We start from the raw sequence: 21,321 nt of genomic DNA, 5'->3' as shown, positions 1-21,321 counted from the left end.
GGCTGCAGGGGCTTTCAAAGTTTGGGTGAGCAAGGCTTTAGAGGAACTTGAAAATGAGGACTTTAAATTTGATCGGTTGAGGGACTGGAAACCAATGTTCGTCAGTAAGGATGTGGTAATGAGTTAAGAGTGTGAAACTTACTGTGGATCAGAATGCGGGTAGATCATAGTATCATGACATTTAGATTAGCTATGGAAAAGGATGGGGAGCAATCCAGAGTAAAAATACTTAATTGGTGGAAGGCCTATTTCAGTGGAATGAGAACAGATCTGGCGTGGGTAAACTGGAATCAAAGATTGGCAGGCAAAGCTGTAATAGAAAAATGGGCTGCCTTTAAAGAGGAGATGGTTCAGATCCAGTCGAGGTACATTCCCATGAGGGGGAAAGGTAGGGCACCCAAATTCAGAGCTCCCTGGATGACGAACCAGATAGAGAGTAAGATGAAGCAGAAAAAGAGTGTGTATGACAGATGTCACATTGAGAATACAAGTGAGAATCAGGCTAAGAATATAGAAAGTTCAGAGGGGAAGTGAAAAATAAAATGAGGGGCAAAGAGAGAATATGAGAGTAAATTGCCAGCTAACATAAAAAGGAATTTCAAAAGTCTTCTGTAGGCATATAAATAGTAAATGGCAGTGAGAGGAGGGGTGGGGTTGATTAGGGACCAAAAAGATCTATGCATGGAGGCAGAGGGCATGGCTGAGGTACTAAATGAGTACTTTGCATCTGCCTTCATCAAGGAAGAAGATGCTGCCAAAGTCATAGCAAAAGAGGAGGTAGTGAAGGTACTGGATGGGATAAAAATTGATAAAGAGGAGGTACTAGAAAGGTTGGCTGTACTTAAAGTAGATAAGGGATGCATTCGACGATGCTGAAAGAAGTAAAGGTGGAATCACGGAGGTAATGGCCATAATCTTCCAATCCTCTTTAGATATAGGAGTGGTGCCAGAGGACTGGAGAATTTGCAAATGTTACACCCTTGTTCAAAAAAGGGTGTAAGGATAAACCCAGCATCTAAAGGCCAGTCAGTTTAACCTCAGTCGTGGGGAAGCTTTTAGAAACAATAATAGGGACAAAATTATCACTTGGACAAGTGTGGATTAATTAAGGAAAGCCAGCATGGATGTGTTAAAGGCAAATCGTGTTTTAACTAATTTGACTGAGTTTTTTAATGAGGTAACAGAGAGGGTTGATGAAGGCAATGCAGTTGACATGGTGTACATGGACTTCCAAAAGGCATTTGATAAAGTGCCAGCACAGTTGAAGCCCATGGAATAAAAGGGACAGTGGCAGCATGGATTTGAAAATGGCTAAATGATAGGAAACAGAGTGTAGTGGTTGTTTTTCAGACTGGAAGGTGCTGTACAGTGGTGTTCCCCAGGGGTCGGTACTAGGATCAATGCTTTTCTTGATATACATTAATGACTTGGACTTGGCTGTACAGGGCACAATTTCAAAATTTGCAGATGACACAAAACTTGGAAGTATAGTGAACAGTGAGGAGGATAGTGATAGACTTCAAGAAAACATAGACAGGCTGGTGGAATGGGCGGACGCATGGCAGATGAAATTTAACACGGAAAAGTGCGAACTATTACATTTTGGTAGAAAGAACGAGGAGAGGCAATATAAACTAAAGGGTACAATTCTAAATGGGGTGCATGAACAGACAAACCTGGGGGTATATGTGCATAAATCATTAAAGGTGGTAGGGCAGGTTGAGAAAGCGGTTAAAAAAGCATACGGGATCCTGGGCTTAATAAATAGAGGCATGGCACTAGATTTTCGAGGGGTTTGCGACCGGGTTTTCGCTGCGTTTTGACCCTCCGTGGCGAAAATCCGGTGGCAAAGCCCGGGCAAGATCTTCAGCTCCTTGTTTGTGACGGCGATGGGACGTACTGCCGGGGAGAGTTGCACCAGACGTGAAATGACATGGATTGCATTACCGTCCGAGTTTCGGCACTCTCCCGACCCGTACACCGTGCCCAGAACAGCGACAAGTTAAAACCTGTCGGTGCAGCTCTACCTGCAAAAAAGATAAGTTAAAATTTTAATTTTTTTGCAGCGTTTAGTTAGTTAAGGGTCTTGGTAATGTTTATTATAATTTTTTGTGAATTTAGTTTTACCCCCCTTCCCACGGTCTCTCTCGCAGCGCAAACGACCTCGCATTAAAGTTGGCGAAACTCGTGTTTTATGGCGTGAATAATTGTGCAACACCTCCCTTTGCGATGCATGGTGCATACCCCGAAGGTCAAAAGTTGGGCCTAAAATCAGTAGTGCAGTGAAAATAGTAATTTTTATGTATCACTACCGTTTTCGCCGAAAAAAACCAAAAATCCAACCCTGTATAAAGTACAAAAGCAAGGAAGTTATATGAATCTTTATAAAACACTGGTACGGCCTTAACTGGAGTATTGTGTCTAATTCTGGGCACCGCACTTTAGGAAGGATGTGAAGCCTTAGAGAGGATGCAGAAAAGATTTATGAGAATGGCTCCAGGGATGAGGGACTTCAGTTACGTGGATAGACTGGAGAAGCTGGGGTTGTTCTCCTTGGAGCAGAGAAGGTTGAAAGGAGATTTGATAAAAGTGTACCAAATCATGATGGGTCTCGACAGAGTAGATAGAGAGAAATATTCCCATTGGCAGAAGGGTCGAGAACCAGAGGTCACAGATTTAAGGTGATTGGCAAAAGAACCAAAGGCGACACAAAAAAAAACTTTTTTTACACAGCGAGTGGTTAGGATCTGGAATGCGCTGCCTGAAAGGGTGGTGGAGGCAGACTCACTCATGGCTTTCAAAAGCAAATTGGATAAGTACCTGAAGGAAATAAAATTGTAGGGCTACAGAGAAAAGGGTGGGGGGTGCTCTTGTATAGAGCCATTACAGGCTCGAGGGGCCAAATGGCCTCCTTCTGTGCTGTAATCATTGTATGATTCTATGATTACCCATCTCCGGTCCTCCATCAGCTGATGAATCAGTACTCCTCCATGTTGAACACCACTTAGAAGAGGCACTGAGGGTAGCAAGGGCACAGAATGTACTCAGGGTGGGAGTCTGGGAGTAGATTGAGTAGACTGGGTTTTTACTCGTTGGAGTTCAGAAGGATGAGGGTGATCTTATAGAAACATTTAAAATAATGAAAGGGATAGACAAGATAGAGGCAGAGAGGTTGTTTCCACTGGTCGGGGAGACTAGAACTAGGGGGCACAGCCTCAAAATATGGGGGAGCCAATTTAAAACCGAGTTGAGAAGGAATTTCTTCTCCCAGAGGGTTGTGAATCTGTGGAATTCTCTGCCCAAGGAAGCAGTTGAGGCTAGCTCATTGATAGATAGATAGATTTTTAACCAATAAGGGAATTAAGGGTTACGGGGAGCGGGCGGGTAAGTAGAGCTGAGTCCACGGCCAGATCAGCCATAATCTTGTTGAATGGTGGAGCAGACTCGAGGGGCTAGATAGCCTACTCCTGTTCCTAATTCTTATGTTCTTATGTTCAATGTCCATCACCACGAGTAGCTGAGTAGCTCGGTAGCACCACTACTGGCCGAGCTGGCCGCGTGCTGAAGGACATCGCTGCCAGATTGGGCCTGCAGCAGGTGGTAAGAGAATCAACACGAGGGAAAAACCAACTTGACTTCGTCCTCACTACTCGACCTGTTGCAGATCCATCAGTCCATGACAGCATTGGTGTGGAGTGACCATGAACATCCCGATCATCAATGAGGGCAAAGCCTAGCACACAAGTGCAAAAGACAAGACTGAACCGTTTGCAACCATCTTCAGCCAGAAGTACCAAGTGGATGATCCATCTCGGCCTCCTCCTGAGGTCCCCTCCACCACAGAAGCCAGTATTCATCTAATTCAATGCACTCCACGTGATATCAGGAAACGGCTGAGCACACTGGATACAGTAAAGACTGTGGGCCCCGTCAACATCCCAGCTGTTATGCTGAAGACTTGTGCTCCAGAACTAAATGCACCTCTAGCCAAGCTGTTCCAGTTAAGCTACAACACCGGTATCTACCCGACAAAGTGGAAAATTGCCCAGATATGGCTTGCCCACAAAGAAGCAGGATAAATCCAATCCAGCCATCAGCCAGCATCATACATACAGCCTACAGCAATCATCAGGTGTCGTCGACAGTGCTATCAAACGGCACTTACTCACCAATGCTTAGTGTGGGTTTCGCTAGGACCACTCAGCTCCAGACCTCATTAGGACAAAATAACTGAATTCCAGAGGTGAGGTGAGTGTGACTGCCCTTGAAATCAAGGCAGCATTTGACCGAGTGTGACATCAAGGAGCCCTAGCAAAATTGAACTAAATGGGAATCAGGGGAAAAACTCTCCACTGGCTGGAGTCATACCTAGCACAAATGAAGATGGTTGTGGTTGTTGGAGGTCAATCATCTTAGCCCCAGGACGTCGCTGCAGGAGTTTATCAGGTAAAGTGTCCTAGGCCCAACCATCTTCAGCTGCTTCATGAATGACCTTCCTTCCATGATAAGGTCACAAGCGATTGCAGTGTGTTCAGTTCTATTCGCAACTCGGCACACAGTGGCTGCAGTGTGTACCATCTACAAGTTACAAGCAACTTGCCAAGGTTTCTTCAACAGCACCTCCCAAACCCACAACCTCTACCACCTAGAAAGTCAAGGGTAGCAGGCGTGTAGGAACACCAACCCCTGCAAGTTTCCCTCCAAAATCACACACCAACCTGACATGGTAATATATCACCATTCCTTCATCGCCCACATCGCATGAATGAAGAAAAAGGATAATGCATTTCCAGTCAGTCACATGGAATGTTGTTGCCAATTCTGACCAAGGCTATTTTTCCAACAATGATTGGGAATTTCATAGTAATGGATCCTCTGGGGAAGAGTGATCATAATATGATAAATGCAATGTGAAATTCTAAGAGTGACAGACTTAAATCCGAAACTAGAATCTTAAAACTTAAGTAGTCAATTACAACGGTATGAGGGGCGAATTGGCCAAGGTAGATTCAGAAATTGGATTGAAAGGTATGACAGTAGAAAAGCACTGGCAAACATTTAAAGAAGCATTCCAAAATTCTCAACGAATATACAATCCATTGAAAAATAAAAACTTCACAAGAAAAGTGATCCATCCGTGGTTAACTAAAGAAGTTAAGGTTAGTATTAGATTAAACGCTTATAATGTTGCGAAGAATAGCAGTAAGCCTGAGGATTGGGAGAGCTTAGAAACCAGCAAAGGATGACCAAAAATTGATCACAAGGGAGAAAATAGATTATGAGAGTAAACTAGTAAGAAATAAAAAAACAAATTGGAAGAGCTTCTATAAGTATGTAAAAAGGAAGAGCAGCAGCAAAAGTAAGCATTGGTCCCTGAGGGGCTGAGACAGGACAAATTAGAATGGGAAATAAAGAAATGGCAGAAATTTTAAACAAATATTTTATGTCTTCAAACCAGAAGAGACGAAAAGCATACCAAACAATAGGGAACCAAGGGGCTAATGTGATTGAGGAACTTAAAGTAATCAAGATCAGTAGAGAAAAAGTACTTGAGAAACTAATGGGATTAAAAGCCGACAAATCTCCTGCACCTGATGTCATGCATCTTCGGGTTCTAAAAGAGGTGGCTGTACATTTGGATTTCCAAAAGGAATTTGACAAGGGGCTACATAAAAGGTTGTTATGCAAGATAAGGGCTCATGGGGTTGGGGGTAATCTATTAGTATGGATAGAGGTTTGGTTAATGGATAGAAAAGATAGTAGTGATAAACGGGTTATTCTCAGATTGGCAGGCTGTAACTAGTGGGGTGCCGCAAGGATTAGTGCTTGGGCCTCAGCTACTTACAATCTATATTAATGGCTTAGATGAAGGGATCGAGTGTAATGTATCCAAGTTTGCTGATGATACAAATCTAGGTGGGAAAGTAAGCTGTGAGGAGGACACAGAGCCTGCAAAGGGATAAAGACAGGTTAAGTGAGTGGCCAATAAGGTGGCAGATGGGAGTATAATGTGGGGAAATGTGAGGTTATTCACTTTAGTAGAATGCACAGAAGAACAGAAGATTTTCTAAATGTTGAGAATCTATGAAATGTTGGTGTTGAGAGAGATTTAGGTGTCCTTGTACAGGAAAGACAGAGAGTTAGCACACAGCTACAGCAACCAATTAGGAAGGTAAATGGCATGTTGGCCTTTATTGCAAGGGGGTTGGGGTAAGGAAGTCTTGCAACAATTGTACAGGACTTTGGTGAGACCACATCTTGAGCACTGCGCAGTTTTGGTCTCCTATCTAAAGAAGGATATACTTGCCTTAGAAGCATTGCAACAATGGTTCACTAGATTGATTTCTGGGATGAGAGGAGAGATTGAGTCTATACTCTTTGGAGTTCAGAAGAATGGGAGATGATCTCATTGAAACATATAAGATACTGAGGGGGATTGACAGGGTAGATGCTAAGAGGTTGTTTCCCCTGGCTGGAGAGTCTAGAACTAGGGGGCAGTCTTAGGATAAGGGGTCAGCCATTTAAAACTGAGATGAGGAGGAATTTCTTCACTCTGACTGGTTGTGAATCGTTGGGATCTCTACCCCAAAGGGCTGTGGATGCGGAGTCGTTGAGAATATTCAAAGCTGAGATAGATAGATTTTTGGATTCTAGAGAAATCAAGGGCTATGGAGATCGGGCGGGAAACTGGAGTTGAGGTCGATAATCAGCCATCATCATCATCATCATAGGCTGTCCCCTCGAACAAGGATGACTTGCTTCCAAAAGAGTTCACAGATGTTTCAATGAAGGACCCGATGTTCCAGTCCTGAACTCCAGTTGAGGGGGTGGAAGATGCCTGTGCGTGGATTTTTTTTAAAAAAATGTGTGGTGACCACTGTACATTCTAGGCCTTTATCCAGTGGCAAGGATTAACCAGGATGTCTGGAGACCAGCTCTGCTGCACAGACCTAGTGCGCACACATATCACAGTGTGGGCAAGTCCGTACTGCCCTGGACCCTCGGTTCTTCTGGGCCCCACACTCTCATTCGCCGCACCTCCGCCACAATGTTCCAGGGTCCGGCGCTCCAACTTTATTTATAGCCCCGACCTGCGGTGGTGTTCTCACACAGGTCAGGGCGGCCTACAATGTTCCAGGGCCTGACGCTCCAGCTCTATTTATAGCCCCAACCTGCGGTGGTGTTCACACACAGGTCAGGGCGGCCTACAATGTTCCAGGGCCTGACGCTCCAGCTCTATTTATAGCCCCAACCTGCGGTGGTGTTCTCACACAGGTCAGGGCGGCCTACAATGTTCCAGGGCCTGGCGCTCCAGCTCTATTTATAGCCCCGACCTGCGGTGGTGTTCTCACACAGGTCAGGGCGGCCTACAATGTTCCAGGGTCCGCGCTCCAGCTCTATTTATATTTATTTCATTTATTTATTTCTATTTATCGGTAATCAGCCATGATCTTATTGAATGGCGGAGCAGGCTCGAGGGGCCATATGGCCTACTCCTGCTCCAAATCTTATGTTATGTTCATTTTGTTAAAATGGTAAGCAATGGGAATGCATTATTTTCTCTATAATAATGAACGCAAATTAATGTTGGCCCAGATTTTGCGGTAGAAATAATGGTGAGGCTATCAACGCTCAGTTATTAAGCGGTATATCAGACAGCAACTTCCAGCGACCGCACATGTGCAGTTAAACACGGAAACCAGGAAGTTGCTGTCCGAGTTGCCCTGCTCCTCCAGAAGCTTCCCGAAAACAGCATCTCGCCAAGAGACTCAGCATTCACATACGTGAAGGGTACGACGTTGCAGTACTTACCCACTAGATACCCACTAAACACGCCAGAAAAAGTTAGAGCTTGTCCATTCAAGTGTAAGTGAATTTTTAATGGCATGGTAAGTCTTAATTACTGCCAAACATCCTCTCTGGCACTGAAAATTATGGAGGCTCATTCCTTTCGATTTTAATTATTGTTGGAGATTTTCTTTCTGTCCCTTTTAGCTCTCTCTTAATCCCATCTCTCTTTCCCTCTCGATTGTGTTTTCTGTACATGATTTGGCATTGCATTAAATATTCTGACTTACACTTTGTGGTTTAGACTGTTTGTCTCAGTAAGGAATCTTCAATGTAATTAGTTAGGGAGACACATCGTTGCTTGCCCTGTTCACACAGTCCCAGATCCCCTGTAGGGGAGCGCTATGCTGTTTTTGCTTTCTAATAACTGCAAGTTCCAGTGCAAAAGCCAACAGAAAGTCTCTGGGCAATTGTAAGTTTAATGAACGGCGCTGACCGCAAAATCGGGGCTGCTGAGTTTTCACGCACTAAAACACCTTGAGGTTCTCAGGCGATACTGATGTACTGTTCCAAGTTTCACGGTCATAATTTCAGGCATCTGAACCCTTAAGACATGCTTCTGCATTTAACGTGTTCCAACCTAGGAGTAATGTGATTAATTATAATATATGCAGGTGTCTTCAAACCTCATTCTAAAACTGTAATCAAGTTTCCTAGTCCCCTGTAACATTCGTCAACTAAAACTTGGTAACACTGCATTTCAAATTATGTGGTTCACTTGCGAGGAGCTGTCACCTCCTGTGCACAATGACCCGACACTAGAAATAAAATTTAAAACACGTCAGAACCAGACCATAAATTTTAGCCATAAAACACATACGCTGGATTAAACTTCAAGGATGTAATACAACTCAGGATCAAGGAGCACTATAAATTGGCAAGTGTCACACTCGCTGTTTGATATTAGAATTCCTAATTTCTCACATGATTTAGTGATTCAAAACAGCGAATAACTGAGTCATACAGACTACGGTGGTCCAGGTACAATTCCGCTTTGTGCTGCATTAGCTAGTCTCAGCTGAGGTATGGTTCAGGGGGGTACAATTGGCCTTGGCTTTGACGCTTCCTGCAGTAAAATATCCTTGACCGCACTGCATATGAAGGCTGATCCAAGAATATTGGCTATTTCAACAAGATATCAGAGGACATTTTAAAACTCACTACTGCCTTGTTGTACAATCCAGCTTGCGTATCACATATTATACATGCATGTAGGAAATGTAAAAAAATCATCAGGCAGCCTTTAGCATCAAGAGAGATATCTGTACAATTAATTTGCAACTTACAACAGCAAATTCATCACGGTCTAATAATCCATCACGATCAGTATCACTGAGGTCCCAGACCTAAAAGTTAATAAAAGTAAAGTTAAGGATTTAACCTGTTCAATACTGAACATTCTTTCTAACTCAAATCATCTCGGGCTAGAATTTGCTCTCAGCGGGAAACAAATGGTGCCAGTCGTTTATTACACTTGCCCACAGACTTTATGTGGGAATTTATACTGGAACTTGCTGTAATTAGAAAGCCATTTCAGCACAGTGCCCCCTACAGGGGATCTGGGACCTGTGTGAACAGGGAAAGCAACTGTGTGTCTCCTTAACCAATCAGATTGAAAAATTATTACTAAGCAGCGCAGAGTCTGAACCAGGAAGTGTCAGTTAGAATAAGTAATTCAGTGTCTAATTCTGCCCCAATATCTCCTTATATGGCTTGGTGTTAAATGTTGTTTTATAATGCTCCTGTGAAGCACCATGTGACGTTTTACTACGTTAAAGCTGCTATATAAATACAAGTTGTGGTTATACCAAATCAGGTACAGAAAGCAAAATAAAGAAAGGATAAAGAGATTAAAGAAACAAAGAAAAAGTTAAAAAAGTAAATTACATTTTGTTTATATCTTTTTTAAAATCTCCAACAATAATTAAAATCTGAAGGAATGAGACTCCACACTTGTTAAAGTAATTTTCAGTGCTAGAGAGGCTGTTTGGCAATAATTAAAACTTATGACACCATTAAAAATGTACTTACACTGGACAAGCCGTCACTGTTTCTGGCAAGTTTAGTGGGTATATATCACGCAAGTACAGCTGTTCCATGTATTTCAATGCCGAGTCCCTCGTGAGACCCTGTTATAGTGCAGGGCAAATCAGACTGGAAGGGCAGGGCAAATCAGACTTCAACTTCCTGATTTCCGTGTTTACTGTGCATGTGCAGTCGCCGGAAGTTGCTGTCCGATTTACTCTTTAATAGAGTCTTGTTAGCCTCACCGTTACTCGTACAGCAAAATCTGGCCCCTAATGCTTGCAAGTATTACTGAATGAGCTTGAGCACAGAGCTTGGAGAATGCAAACAGAGTGGTGGAATTTTGTGAGCGTAAGAATTCAGTGGAGAGGAGCAAGGCATATGAGACATCTGACTGAAAAGGAGAAGTGGAGCCACAGAACCAAAGGTCTCTAAGTTAACAGACACGAGAGCGGAACTGCGGGAGAGAGGGAGGAGCAGCCATAGATAAAGGTAGGCCCAAGAGCCTGGAGGGAGGTAAGTGACGTCAGCACAAGGTAGTTGATAGTTTTTTTTAAGTCTTAAGTTTACTTATGTCAGGTTACTTAATAGTCTATTAAGTGGCAGGCACCTCGGTTCCGTTGAATGCACATCTTGTGTCATGCGCGAACTCCAGGACGCTTTCCGTGTCCTGGACAACCACACGTGTAGGAACTGTCGTCAGCTGGAGGAGCTCAAGCTCCAGGTTTCGGAGCTTGAGCAGCAGCTGGTGTCACTGCGGTGCATCCATGAGGTTGAGAGCTACGTGGATGGCACATTTCAGGAGGTGGTCACCCCGCAGCATAACAGTGTGCAGCCAAAGAGAGAATGGGTGACCGTCAGACAGACAAGGAAGACCAGGCAGGTAGTGCAGGAGTCCCCAAAGTGCATCTCTCTCTCCAATTCGTATTTAGTACTGATGGTTCCTCTGGGGAGTACAGCCAAAGCCAAGTCCATGGCACCACAAGTGGCTTAGCTGTACCAGGGGTGGGATGGGGGTGGGGTGGGGAGGAAGATCGGGAAAGCAATAATGATAGGAGCTTCGATAGTTAGGGTAACAGACAGGTGTTTCTGCGGCCGCAGACGTGATTCTAGGATGGTATGTTGCTTCCCTGGTGCCAGGGCATAGGATGTCACTGAGCGGCTGCAGAATATTCTGAGGGGGGAGGTCGTGATCCATATCTGCGTCAACGGCATAGGTAGAAAGAGGGATGAGGTCCTGCAGTTAGATTTTAGGGAGCTAGGAAAGAGATTAAAAAGCAAGACCTCAAAAAGGTAGTAATCTCCGGATTACTCTCGGTGCCATGAGCTAGTAAGTATAGAAATAGGAGGATTGAGCAGATGAAAGCATCGTTGGAGAGATGGTGCAGGATGGAGGGCTCTAGATTCCTGGAACATTGAGACCAGTTCTGGGGGAGGTGGGACCTGTATAGACTGGACAGGTTGCATCTCACCAGAGCTGGGACCAATGCCCTCACAGGGGTGGGAGGAAGTTTGCTAGTGCTGTTGGGGAAGGTTTAAACTAATTTGGCAGGGGGATGGGCACACCAGGATGTAATATTAGAAAAAAAAAACAAGGTGCACAAAGGATTGGGAGAGACAGAAAGTACTAGAGTAAGAAATAATACAGTATTACGTGGGGTCAGACTAAGAGAATACATGAAGGTCTAAGACAAGTTTACAGTGCATGTGTGTGAAAGCACAAAGTGTGGTAAATAAGGTTGGTGAGCTGCAGGCGCAAATAGACACATGGGGATATGATGTCATGCCGATAACGGAGACCTGGCTCAAAAAAGGGAAGGATTGGGTACTAAATATTCCTGGATATAAGGTGTACAGGAAAGATAGGAAAGGAAAGAAAGAAGGTGGGGTGGCAGTTTGATTAAGGAGAATGTTACAGTGCTGGAGAGAGAGAGAGAGAGAGAGAGAGAGAGAGAGAGAGAGAGAGGATGCCCTGGAGGGATCAAGGACAGAACTATTTGGTTAGAGTTGAGAAACAATGGAGGCGCCATTACACTACTAGGTGTATTCTATTGGTCGCGAACTAGTAGAAAGGATATAGAGGAGCAATCTTGCAGGGAAGTTACAGAGGTTCAAGAACTATAAAGGTTAATAATGGGTGACTTCAATGATCCTAATATAGACTGGGATAGTAATAGTGTAAAGGGCAGAGAGAGGAAGAATTTCTGAAGTGTGTTCAGGAAAACTTTCTTGATCAGTAGGTTTCCGACCCAACAAGAAAGCAGGCATTGCTGGATCTGGTTCTGGGGAATGAGGTGGGTCAAGTAGATCAAGTGTCAATAGGGAATAGTGATCACAGTATCATAAGATTTAGAGTAGCTATGGAAAAGAACAGGGAGCAATCTAGGTTAAAAATACTTAATTGGAGGAAGACAATTTCAATTGGTTGAAAACGGATCTGGCCTGGGTAAATTGGGATCAAAAGTAAAATACTGCGGATGCTGGAATCTGAAATAAAAACAGAGAATGCTGGAAATCTCAGCGGGTCAGGCAGCATCTGTGGAAAGAAAAAGAGAGTTAATGTTTCGGGTCGATGAAACTTCGTCAGAACTGCCGAATGTTCAAAAAAAGCACATTCTTAAGCACTGAAAGGGGGAGGGGAAGAAAGAACAAAAGGGAAGGTCTCTCATGGGGTGGAAAGCAGGAGAGATTAGAGAAACAAAAGGGATGATGGGCCGATTTGAAATGGTAATGATAGAGGTTAGAAAAAGGTTAATCTGGATAGGGTGTGAATGGCATAGTAATGACCTTCGTCTCCGTGCCCACTTCTTCAGCCAGGAGTCTTCCCCCCCGCACAGCTGACCTTTTCTCACGCTTTCAGAATTCTCGCTCTATCTGGACCCCTCCCTCTGACCTCTTGCCCTTTCTCGATCTTTTCATTGCAAACTGCCGTCTCAAATTCTCTGCTCCCCTCACTCACTCCAGCCTACCTCCCTCTGAACTTGCAGCACTCCACTCGCTCAGATCCAACCCCAACCTTGTCATTAAACCTGCTGACAAGAGTGGCGCTATTGTTGTTTAGCGAACCGACCTCTACCTTGCAGAGGCTGATCGCTGTAGAGGGATTGGACGTCCATGGTAAAAAGGAGATGGTTGGGGCCAGGAAACTGGAAACTGTTAAAGTGATGGAGGGAGTCGGAGGAGTCACGGATGTAGGTGGGAAGAGAGTGGGCAAGGGGAGAAAAAATGGAGTTGAGATAGGAAGAAATAAGTTCTGTGGGGCAAGAACAGGCTGTTTGTGGATCTTGGGAAGGAGGTAAAAGAAGGCTCTGCGGGGTTGGGGAACTGTGAGGTTGGTAGCTGTGGAGGGTAGATCTCCAGAGGAGATGAGGTCAGTGACGATCTGGGAAATGATGGCTTGATGTTCGGTAGTGGGTTCATGGTCCATCCCTCAGCAGGATGGCCTGAGGGCGCTCCGCTTCTTGCTCGAGCAGAGGCCCAACCAGTCCCCATCCACCACCACTCCCCTCTGCCTGGCTGAACTTGTTCTCACATTGAACAACTTCTCCTTTAATTCCACTCACTTTCTCCAAATTAAAGGTGTTGCTATGGGAACCCGCATGGGTCCTAGCTATGCCTGCCTTTTCATGGGATATGTGAAACATTCTTTGTTCCAGTACTACTCGGGTCCCCTCCTCCACCTCTTTTTCTGGTACATTGATGACTGTATCGGTGCCGTTTCCTGCTCTTGCCCTGAACTTGAAAATTTCATTCACTTTGTATCCAATTTCCACCCTTCCTTCACCTTCACATGGTCCATCGCCACCTGTTCCCTTCCTTTCCTTGACTTCTCGGTCTCCATTTCTGGGGATAGACTGGGGAGGACCAGTAGCCACTATAAACCCACTGACTCCCACAGCTACCTGGACTATACTTCCTCCCACCCCGCATTCTATAAAGGGTTCCATTCCACTCTCCCAGTTTCTCCATCTCTGTCGCATCTACTCTGACGATGCCACCTTCCACACTAGTGCCTCTGACACGTCTTCCTTTTTCCTCAACCGAGGATTCCTCTCTGCTCTGGTTAACATGGCCCTCGACCGTGTCCATTCTATTTCCCGCACCTCTACTCTCACCCCTTCTCCTCCCTCTCAGAACCATGACAGGCTTCTCCTTGTCCTCACCTTTTACCCCACCAGCCTCCATGTTCAACGGATCATCCCCCGCAATTTCCGCCACCTCCAACGTGATCCCACTACCAATCATATCTATCCCTCCCCTCCCCTCCCCTCCCCTCTCAGAGTTCTGAAAGGACCACTCCCTCCGCGACACCCTGGTCCATTCCGCAGTCACCCCCAGCACCCTCTCCCCTTCCCGTGCAAGCGCAGGAGATGCAACACCTGCGCTTTTACCTCCTCCCTTTCCACCGTCCAGGGCCCCAAATACACCTTCTAGGTGGAACAGCAATTTACTTGTACTTCTTTCAATTTAGTATACTGTATTCGCTGCTTACGATGTGGTCTCCTCTACATTGGGGAGACCAAGCGTAGATTGGGTGACCGCTTTGCTGAACAACTCCATTGAGTACGTAAGTGTGACCCTGAACTTCCAGTCGCCTGTCATTTTAATTCTCCACTCCACTCCACTCCCACTCTAAAATCTCCATCCTGGACTCCTCCACTGTTCCAATGAAGCTTAAGGCAAGCTCGAGAAACAGCATCTCATCTTTTTGGACTAAACATCGAGTTCAACAATTTCAGAGCATAACCTCTGGCCATCTTTAGCTCCCTTTCCCTCCCCCCATCTTATGGTTTTTTTTCCTTCTTTCTTCTCTTCGTCTATAATGGCAGCTGGTCATTACTACGCCATTCACACCCTAGCCAGATTAACTTTTTTCTAACGTCTATCATTACCATTTTAATTCAGCCCATCATGCCTTTTGTCTCGCTAATCTCTCCTGCCTTCCACCCTATGAGAGACCTTCCCGTTTGTTCTTTCTTCCCCTCTCCCTTTCAGTGCTTAAGAATGTGCTCTTTTCGAACATTCGGCAGTTCTGATGAAGGGTCATCGACCCGAAACGTTAACTCTGTTTTCCTCTCCACAGATGCTGCCTGAATTATGCTCCACATAATTCTAAAAGGACAAAGGGTGTTAAAAAAACAAGCCTGAAGGCTTTGTGTCTTAATGCAAGGAGTATCCGTAATAAGGTGGATGAATTAACTGTGCAAATAGATGTTAACGGATATGATGTGATTGGGATTACGGAGACGTGGTTCCAGGATGATCAGGGCTGGGAACTCAACATCCAGGGGTATTCAACATTCAGGAAGGATAGAATAAAAGGAAAAGCAGGTGGGGTAGCATTGCTGGTTAAAGAGGAGATTAATGCAATAGTTAGGAAGGACATTAGCTTGGATGATGTCGAATCTATATGGGTAGAGCTGCAGAACACAAAAGGGCAAAAAACGTTAGTGGGAGTTGTGTACAGACCTCCAAACAGTAGCAGTGATGTTGGGGATGGCATCAAACAGGAAATTAGGGGTGCATGCAATAAAGGTGTAGCAGTTATCATGGGTGACTTTAATATGCATATAGATTGGGCTAACCAAACTAGAAGCAATACGGTGGAGGAGAATTTCCTGGAGTGCATAAGGGATGGTTTTCTCGACCAATATGTCGAGGAACCAACTAGGGGGGAGGCCATCTTAGACTGGGTGCTGTGTAATGAGAGAGGATTAATTAGTAATCTCATTGTGCGAGGCCTCTTGGGGCAGAGTGACCATAATATGGTGGAATTCTACATTAGGATGGAGAATGAAACAGTTAATTCAGAGACCATGGTCCAGAACTTAAAGAAGGGTAACTTTGAAGGTATGAGGCGTGAATTGGCTAGGATAGATTGGCGAATGATACTTAAGGGGTTGACAGTGGATGGACAATGGCAGACATTTAGAGACCGCATGGATGAACTACAACAATTGTACATCCCTGTCTGGTGTAAAAATAAAAAAGGGAAGATGGCTCAACCGTGGCTATCAAGGGAAATCAGGGATAGTATTAAAGCCAAGGAAGTGGCATACAAATTGGCCAGAAATAGCAGTGAACCTGGGGACTGGGAGAAATTTAGAACTCAGCAGAGGAGGACAAAGGGTTTGATTAGGGCAGGGAAAATAGAGTACGAGAGGAAGCTTGCAGGGAACATTAAGATGGACTGCAAAAGTTTCTATAGATATGTAAAGAGAAAAAGATTAGTAAAGACAAACGTAGGTCTCCTGCAGTCAGAATCAGGGGAAGTCATAATGGGGAACAAAGAAATGGCAGACCAATTGAACAAGTATTTTGGTTCGGTATTCACTAAGGAGGACACAAACAACCTTCCGGATATAAAAGGGGTCAGAGGGTCTAGTAAGAAGGAGGAACTGAGGGAAATCCTTATTAGTCGGGAAATTGTGTTGGGGAAATTGATGGGATTGAAGGCCGATAAATCCCCAGGGCCTGATGGACTGCATCCCAGAGTACTTAAGGAGGTGGCCTTGGAAATAGCGGATGCATTGAGTCATTTTCCAACATTCCATAGACTCTGGATCAGTTTCTATCGAGTGGAGGGTGGCCTCACTTTTTAAAAAAGGAGGGAGAGAAAACAGTGAATTATAGACCGGTCAGCCTGACATCAGTAGTGGGTAAAATGATAGAATCAATTATTAAGGATGTCATAGCAGTGCATTTGGAAAGAGGTGACATGACAGGTCCAAGTCAGCATGGATTTGTGAAAGGGAAATCATGCTTGATAAATCTTCTGGAATTTTTTGAGGATGTTTCCAGTAGAGTGGACAAGGGAGAACCAGTTGATGTGGTATATTTGGACTTTCAGAAGGCTTTCGACAAGGTCCCACACAAGAGATTAATGTGCAAAGTTAAAGCACATGGGATTGGGGGTAGTGTGGTGACATGGATTGAGAACTGGTTGTCAGACAGGAAGCAAAGAGTAGGAGTAAATGGGTACTTTTCAGAATGGCAGGCAGTGACTAGTGGGGTACCGCAAGGTTCTGTGCTGGGGCCCCAGCTGTTTACATTGTACATTAATGATTTGGAAGAGGGGATTAAATGTAGCATCTCCAAATTTGCAGATGACACTAAGTTGGGTGGCAGTGTGAGCTGCAAGGAGGATGCTTTGAGGCTGCAGAGTGACTTGGATAGGTTAGGTGAGTGGGCAAATGCATGGCAGATGAAGTATAATGTGGATAAATGTGAGGTTATCCACTTTGGTGGTAAAAACAGAGAGACAGACTATTATCTGAATGGTGACAGATTAGGAAAAGGGGAGGTGCAACGAGACCTGGGTGTCATGGTACATCAGTCATTGAAGGTTGGCATGCAGGTACAGCAGGCGGTTAAGAAAGCAAAAGGCATGTTGGCCTTCATAGCGAGGGGATTCGAGTACAGTGGCAGGGAGGTATTGCTACAGTTGTACAGGGCCTTGGTGAGGCCACACCTGGAGTATTGTGTACAATTTTGGTCTCCTAACTTGAGGAAGGACATTCTTGCTATTGAGGGAGTGCAGCAAAGGTTCACCAGATTGATTCCCGGGATGGCGGGACTGACATATCAAGAAAGACTGGATCAACTGGGCTTGTATTCACTGGAGTTCAGAAGAATGAGAGGGGATCTCATAGAAACGTTTAAAATTCTGATGGGTTTAAGACAGATTAGATGCAGGAAGAATGTTCCCAATGTTGGGGAGGTCCAGAACCAGGGGTCACAGTCTAAGGATAAGGGGTAAGCCATTTAGGACTGAGATGAGGAGAAACTTCTTCACCCAGAGAGTGGTGAACCTGTGGAATTCTCTACCACAGAAAGTTGTTGAGGCCAATTCACTAAATATATTCAAAAAGGAGTTAGATATAGTCCTTACTACTAGGGGGATCAAGGGATATGGCGAGAAAGCAGGAATGGGGTACTGAGGTTGCATGATCAGCCATGAACTCATTGAATGGCAGTGCAGGCTCGAAGGGCTGAATGGCCTACTCCTGCACCTATTTTCTATATTTCTATGTTTCTATGCCTGACTTGCTGAGATTTCCAGCATTCTCTGTTTTTAAATTGGAATCAAAGATTGGCAGGCAAAACTGTAATTGAACAATGGGCTGCCTTTAAAGAGAAGATGGTTCGGGTACAGTCGAGATACATTCCCACGAAGGGGAAAGGTCGGGCAATCAAAGCCAGAGATCCCTGGATGACGAGAGAGAGAGTAAGATGAAGCAGAAAAAGTAAGACAGATGTCAGGTTGAGAATACAAGTGAGAACCAGGTTGAATATAAAAAATTCAGAGTGGAAGAGAAAAAGGAAGTAAGCGGGTCAAAGAGAGAGCACAAGTACAGATGGGCAGCTAACATAAAAGGGAATCCAAAAGTCTTCTATCGGGATATAAATAGGAAACGGGTAGTAAGAGGAAGGATGGGGCAGATTAGGAACCAGAATGGAGACCTACGCATGGAGGCAGAGGGCACGGCTGAGGTACTAAATGAGTACTTTGCATCTGTCTTTATCAAGGAAGATGATGCTGACAAAGTCATAGTGAAAGAGGAGGTAGTTTAGATACTGGATGGGATAAAAATGGATAAGGAGGAGGTACTAAAAAGACTGGCTGTATTTAAAGTAGATAAGTTACCAGGACTAATGGGATGCATCCTAGGCTGCTGAGGGAAATAAAGGTGGAAATGGCAGAGGTACTGGTCATAATCTTCCAATCCTCCTTGGATACAGGGCTGGTGCCAGAGGACTGGAGAATTGCCAATGTTACACCCTTGTTCAAAAAAGGGTACAAGGATAAACCCAGCAACTGCAATTTAACCTCTGTAGCGGGTAAATTTTTGGAAACGATAATAGGGACAAAATTAGCAGTCACTTGGACAAAGTGTAGATTAATTAAGGAAAGCCAGCACAGATTTGTTAGAGGCAAATCGTATTTAACTAACTTGACTGAGTTTTTTTATTGAGATAACAGAGAGGGTTGATGAGGGCAATACGGTTGACGTGGTGTACATGGACTTCTAAAAGGCATTTGATAAAGTGCCATATAATAGGCTTGCCAGCAAAGTTGAAGCCCATGGAATAAAAGGGACAGTGGCAGCATGAATATGAAATTGGTTAAGTGACAGGAAACAGTAGTGGTGCACGGTTGTTTTTCAAACTGGAGAAAGGTACACAGTGATGTTCCCCAGGCATCGGTACTAGGACCACTGCTTTTCTTGATATATATTAATGACTTAGACTTGGGTGTACAGGTCACAATTTCAAAACTTGCAGATGACACAAAACTTGGAAGTATAGTGAACAGTGAGGAGGATAGTGATCGACTTCACAAAGACATAGACAGGCTGGTGGAATGGGCGGACACATGGCAGGTGAAATTTAATGCAGAAAAATGTGAAGTGATCCATTTTGGTAGGAAGAATAAGGAGAGAAATCGTACAATTCTAAAGAGAGGCCTGGGGGTATATGTGCACAAATCGTTGAAGGAGGCAGGGCAGGTTGAAAGCATTTTATAAAACACTGGTTCTGCCTCAACTGGAGCATAGTGTCCAATTCTGGGCACCACACTTTAGGAAGGATGTGAAGGCCTTCGAGAGGGTGCAGAAAAGACTTACAAGAATGGTTTCAGGGATGAGGGACTTCAGTTATGAGTGTAGACTGCAGAAGCTGGGGTTGTTCTCCTTAGAGCCGAGAAGGTTGAGAGGTGATTTGATAGGGGTGTTCAAAATCATGAGGGGTCTGGACAGAATTGAGAGTGAGAAACTATTCCGGCGCGAATATTACTTGTCACTTATCAGCCCAAGCCTAAATGTTGTCCAGGTATTGCTGCATGTGGGCACGGACTGCTCCGTTATCTAAGCAGTTGCGAATGGCACTGAACTCTGTGCAGTCATCAGTGAACATCCCCACTTCTGACCTTATGATTGAGGGAACATCTTTGATGAAGCAGCTGAAGATGGTTGGAACTAGGACACTGCCCTGAGGAACTCCTGCAGCTGTGATGATTGACCTTCAATAACCACAACCATCTTCCTTTGTGTTAGGTATGACTCCAGCCAGTGGAGAGTTTTCCCGATTCCCATTGACTTCAGTTTTACTAGGGCTCCTTGATGTCACACTTGGTCAAATGCTGCCTCGACGTCAAGGGCAGTCATTCTCACCTCACCTCTGGAATGCAGTCCCTTTGTCCATGTTTGGACCAAGGCTGTAATGAGGTCTGGTGCCGAGAGGCCCTGATGGAACCCAAACTGGGCATCAGTGAACAGGTTATTGGTAAGTGCCGCTTGATAGCACTGTTGACGACACCTTCCATCACTTTGCTGATGATTAAGAGTAGACTGATGGGGTGGTGTGGCCTGGTATGGTGGTATTGGATTTGTCCTGCTTTTTGTGGAGAGGACATACCTGGGCAGTTTTCCACATTGTCGGATAGATGCCAATGTTGTAGCAGTACTGGAACAGCTTGGTAAGAGGTGCGGCTAGTTCCGGAGCACATCTTCAGTACAACAGCTGGGATGTTGTCGGGACCCATAGCCTTTGCTGTATCCGGTGCACTCAGCCGTTTCTTGATATCACATGAATCAAATTGGCTGAAGACTGGCTTCTGTGAAGGTGGGACCTCAGGAGGAGGCCGATATGGATCATCCATTCGGCACTTCTGGTATGAAGATGACTGTAAATGCTTCAGCCTTGTCTTTTGCACTCACATGCTGAGTTCTGCCATCACTGAGGATGGGGATGTTCATGGAGCCTCCACCTTCCGTTAGTTGGTTAATGGTCCACCACCATTCACGACTGGATGTAGCAGGCCTACCGAGCTTTAATCTGATCCATTGATTGTGGGAATGCTTAGCCTTGTCTATAGCATGCAGCTTCTGCTTTTTAGCATGCATGTAGTCCTGTGTTGCAGCTTCCCCAGGTTGGCACCTCATTTTTAGGTACACCTGGTGCTGCTCCTGGCATGCTCTTCTACACTCTTCGTTGAACCAGGGTTGGTCCCCTGGCTTGATGGTAATGCTAAACCTATATAATACACTAAGTTCAGCCACAGTTGGAGTATTTTTTCCAATTCTGGGCACCACATTTTAGGAAGGATGTGAAGGCTTTGGAGAGGGCACAGAAGAGGTTTACTAGAATGATTCCAATGATGAGGGCTTACAATTTTGTTGGATAAACTAGAGAAGCTGGGGTTGCTCTCCTTAGAGCAGGGAAGGTTAAGAGGCGATTTGAGTGAGGCATTTAAAATCATGAATTTACGTAGAGTAAATAAAGAGAAACTGTTTCCAATGGCCGAAAGGTCGATAACCAGAGGACATAGATTTAAGGCGATTGGCAAAAGAACCAGAGGCAACATGAGGAAAAACATTTTTACACAATGCACTGCACAATCGGGTGGTGGATACAGATTCAATAGTAGCCTGCAAAAGGGAATTGAAT

General features: G+C 44.8%; 1 protein-coding gene across 3 annotated transcripts in view; it reads right to left on the bottom strand.

Annotated features, from left to right (window-relative positions):
• Window positions 1-21,321, bottom strand: part of eps15 (epidermal growth factor receptor pathway substrate 15) — a 188,263-nt gene that overhangs the window by 121,990 nt on the left and 44,952 nt on the right. For all 3 annotated transcript variants that reach the window (XM_070886884.1, XM_070886882.1, XM_070886883.1), the window contains one exon: window positions 9,135-9,194. In XM_070886884.1, coding sequence (XP_070742985.1) covers window positions 9,135-9,194 — 60 coding nt within the window. The remainder of the gene's footprint in view (window positions 1-9,134; window positions 9,195-21,321) is intronic.

The sequence above is a fragment of the Pristiophorus japonicus genome, chromosome 8 (genome assembly GCF_044704955.1).
Source record: "Pristiophorus japonicus isolate sPriJap1 chromosome 8, sPriJap1.hap1, whole genome shotgun sequence".
Lineage (NCBI taxonomy): Eukaryota > Metazoa > Chordata > Chondrichthyes > Pristiophoridae > Pristiophorus > Pristiophorus japonicus.
Note: the sequence above shows the minus strand (reverse complement) of the source record. Positions and strands in the feature narration are given on the sequence as shown.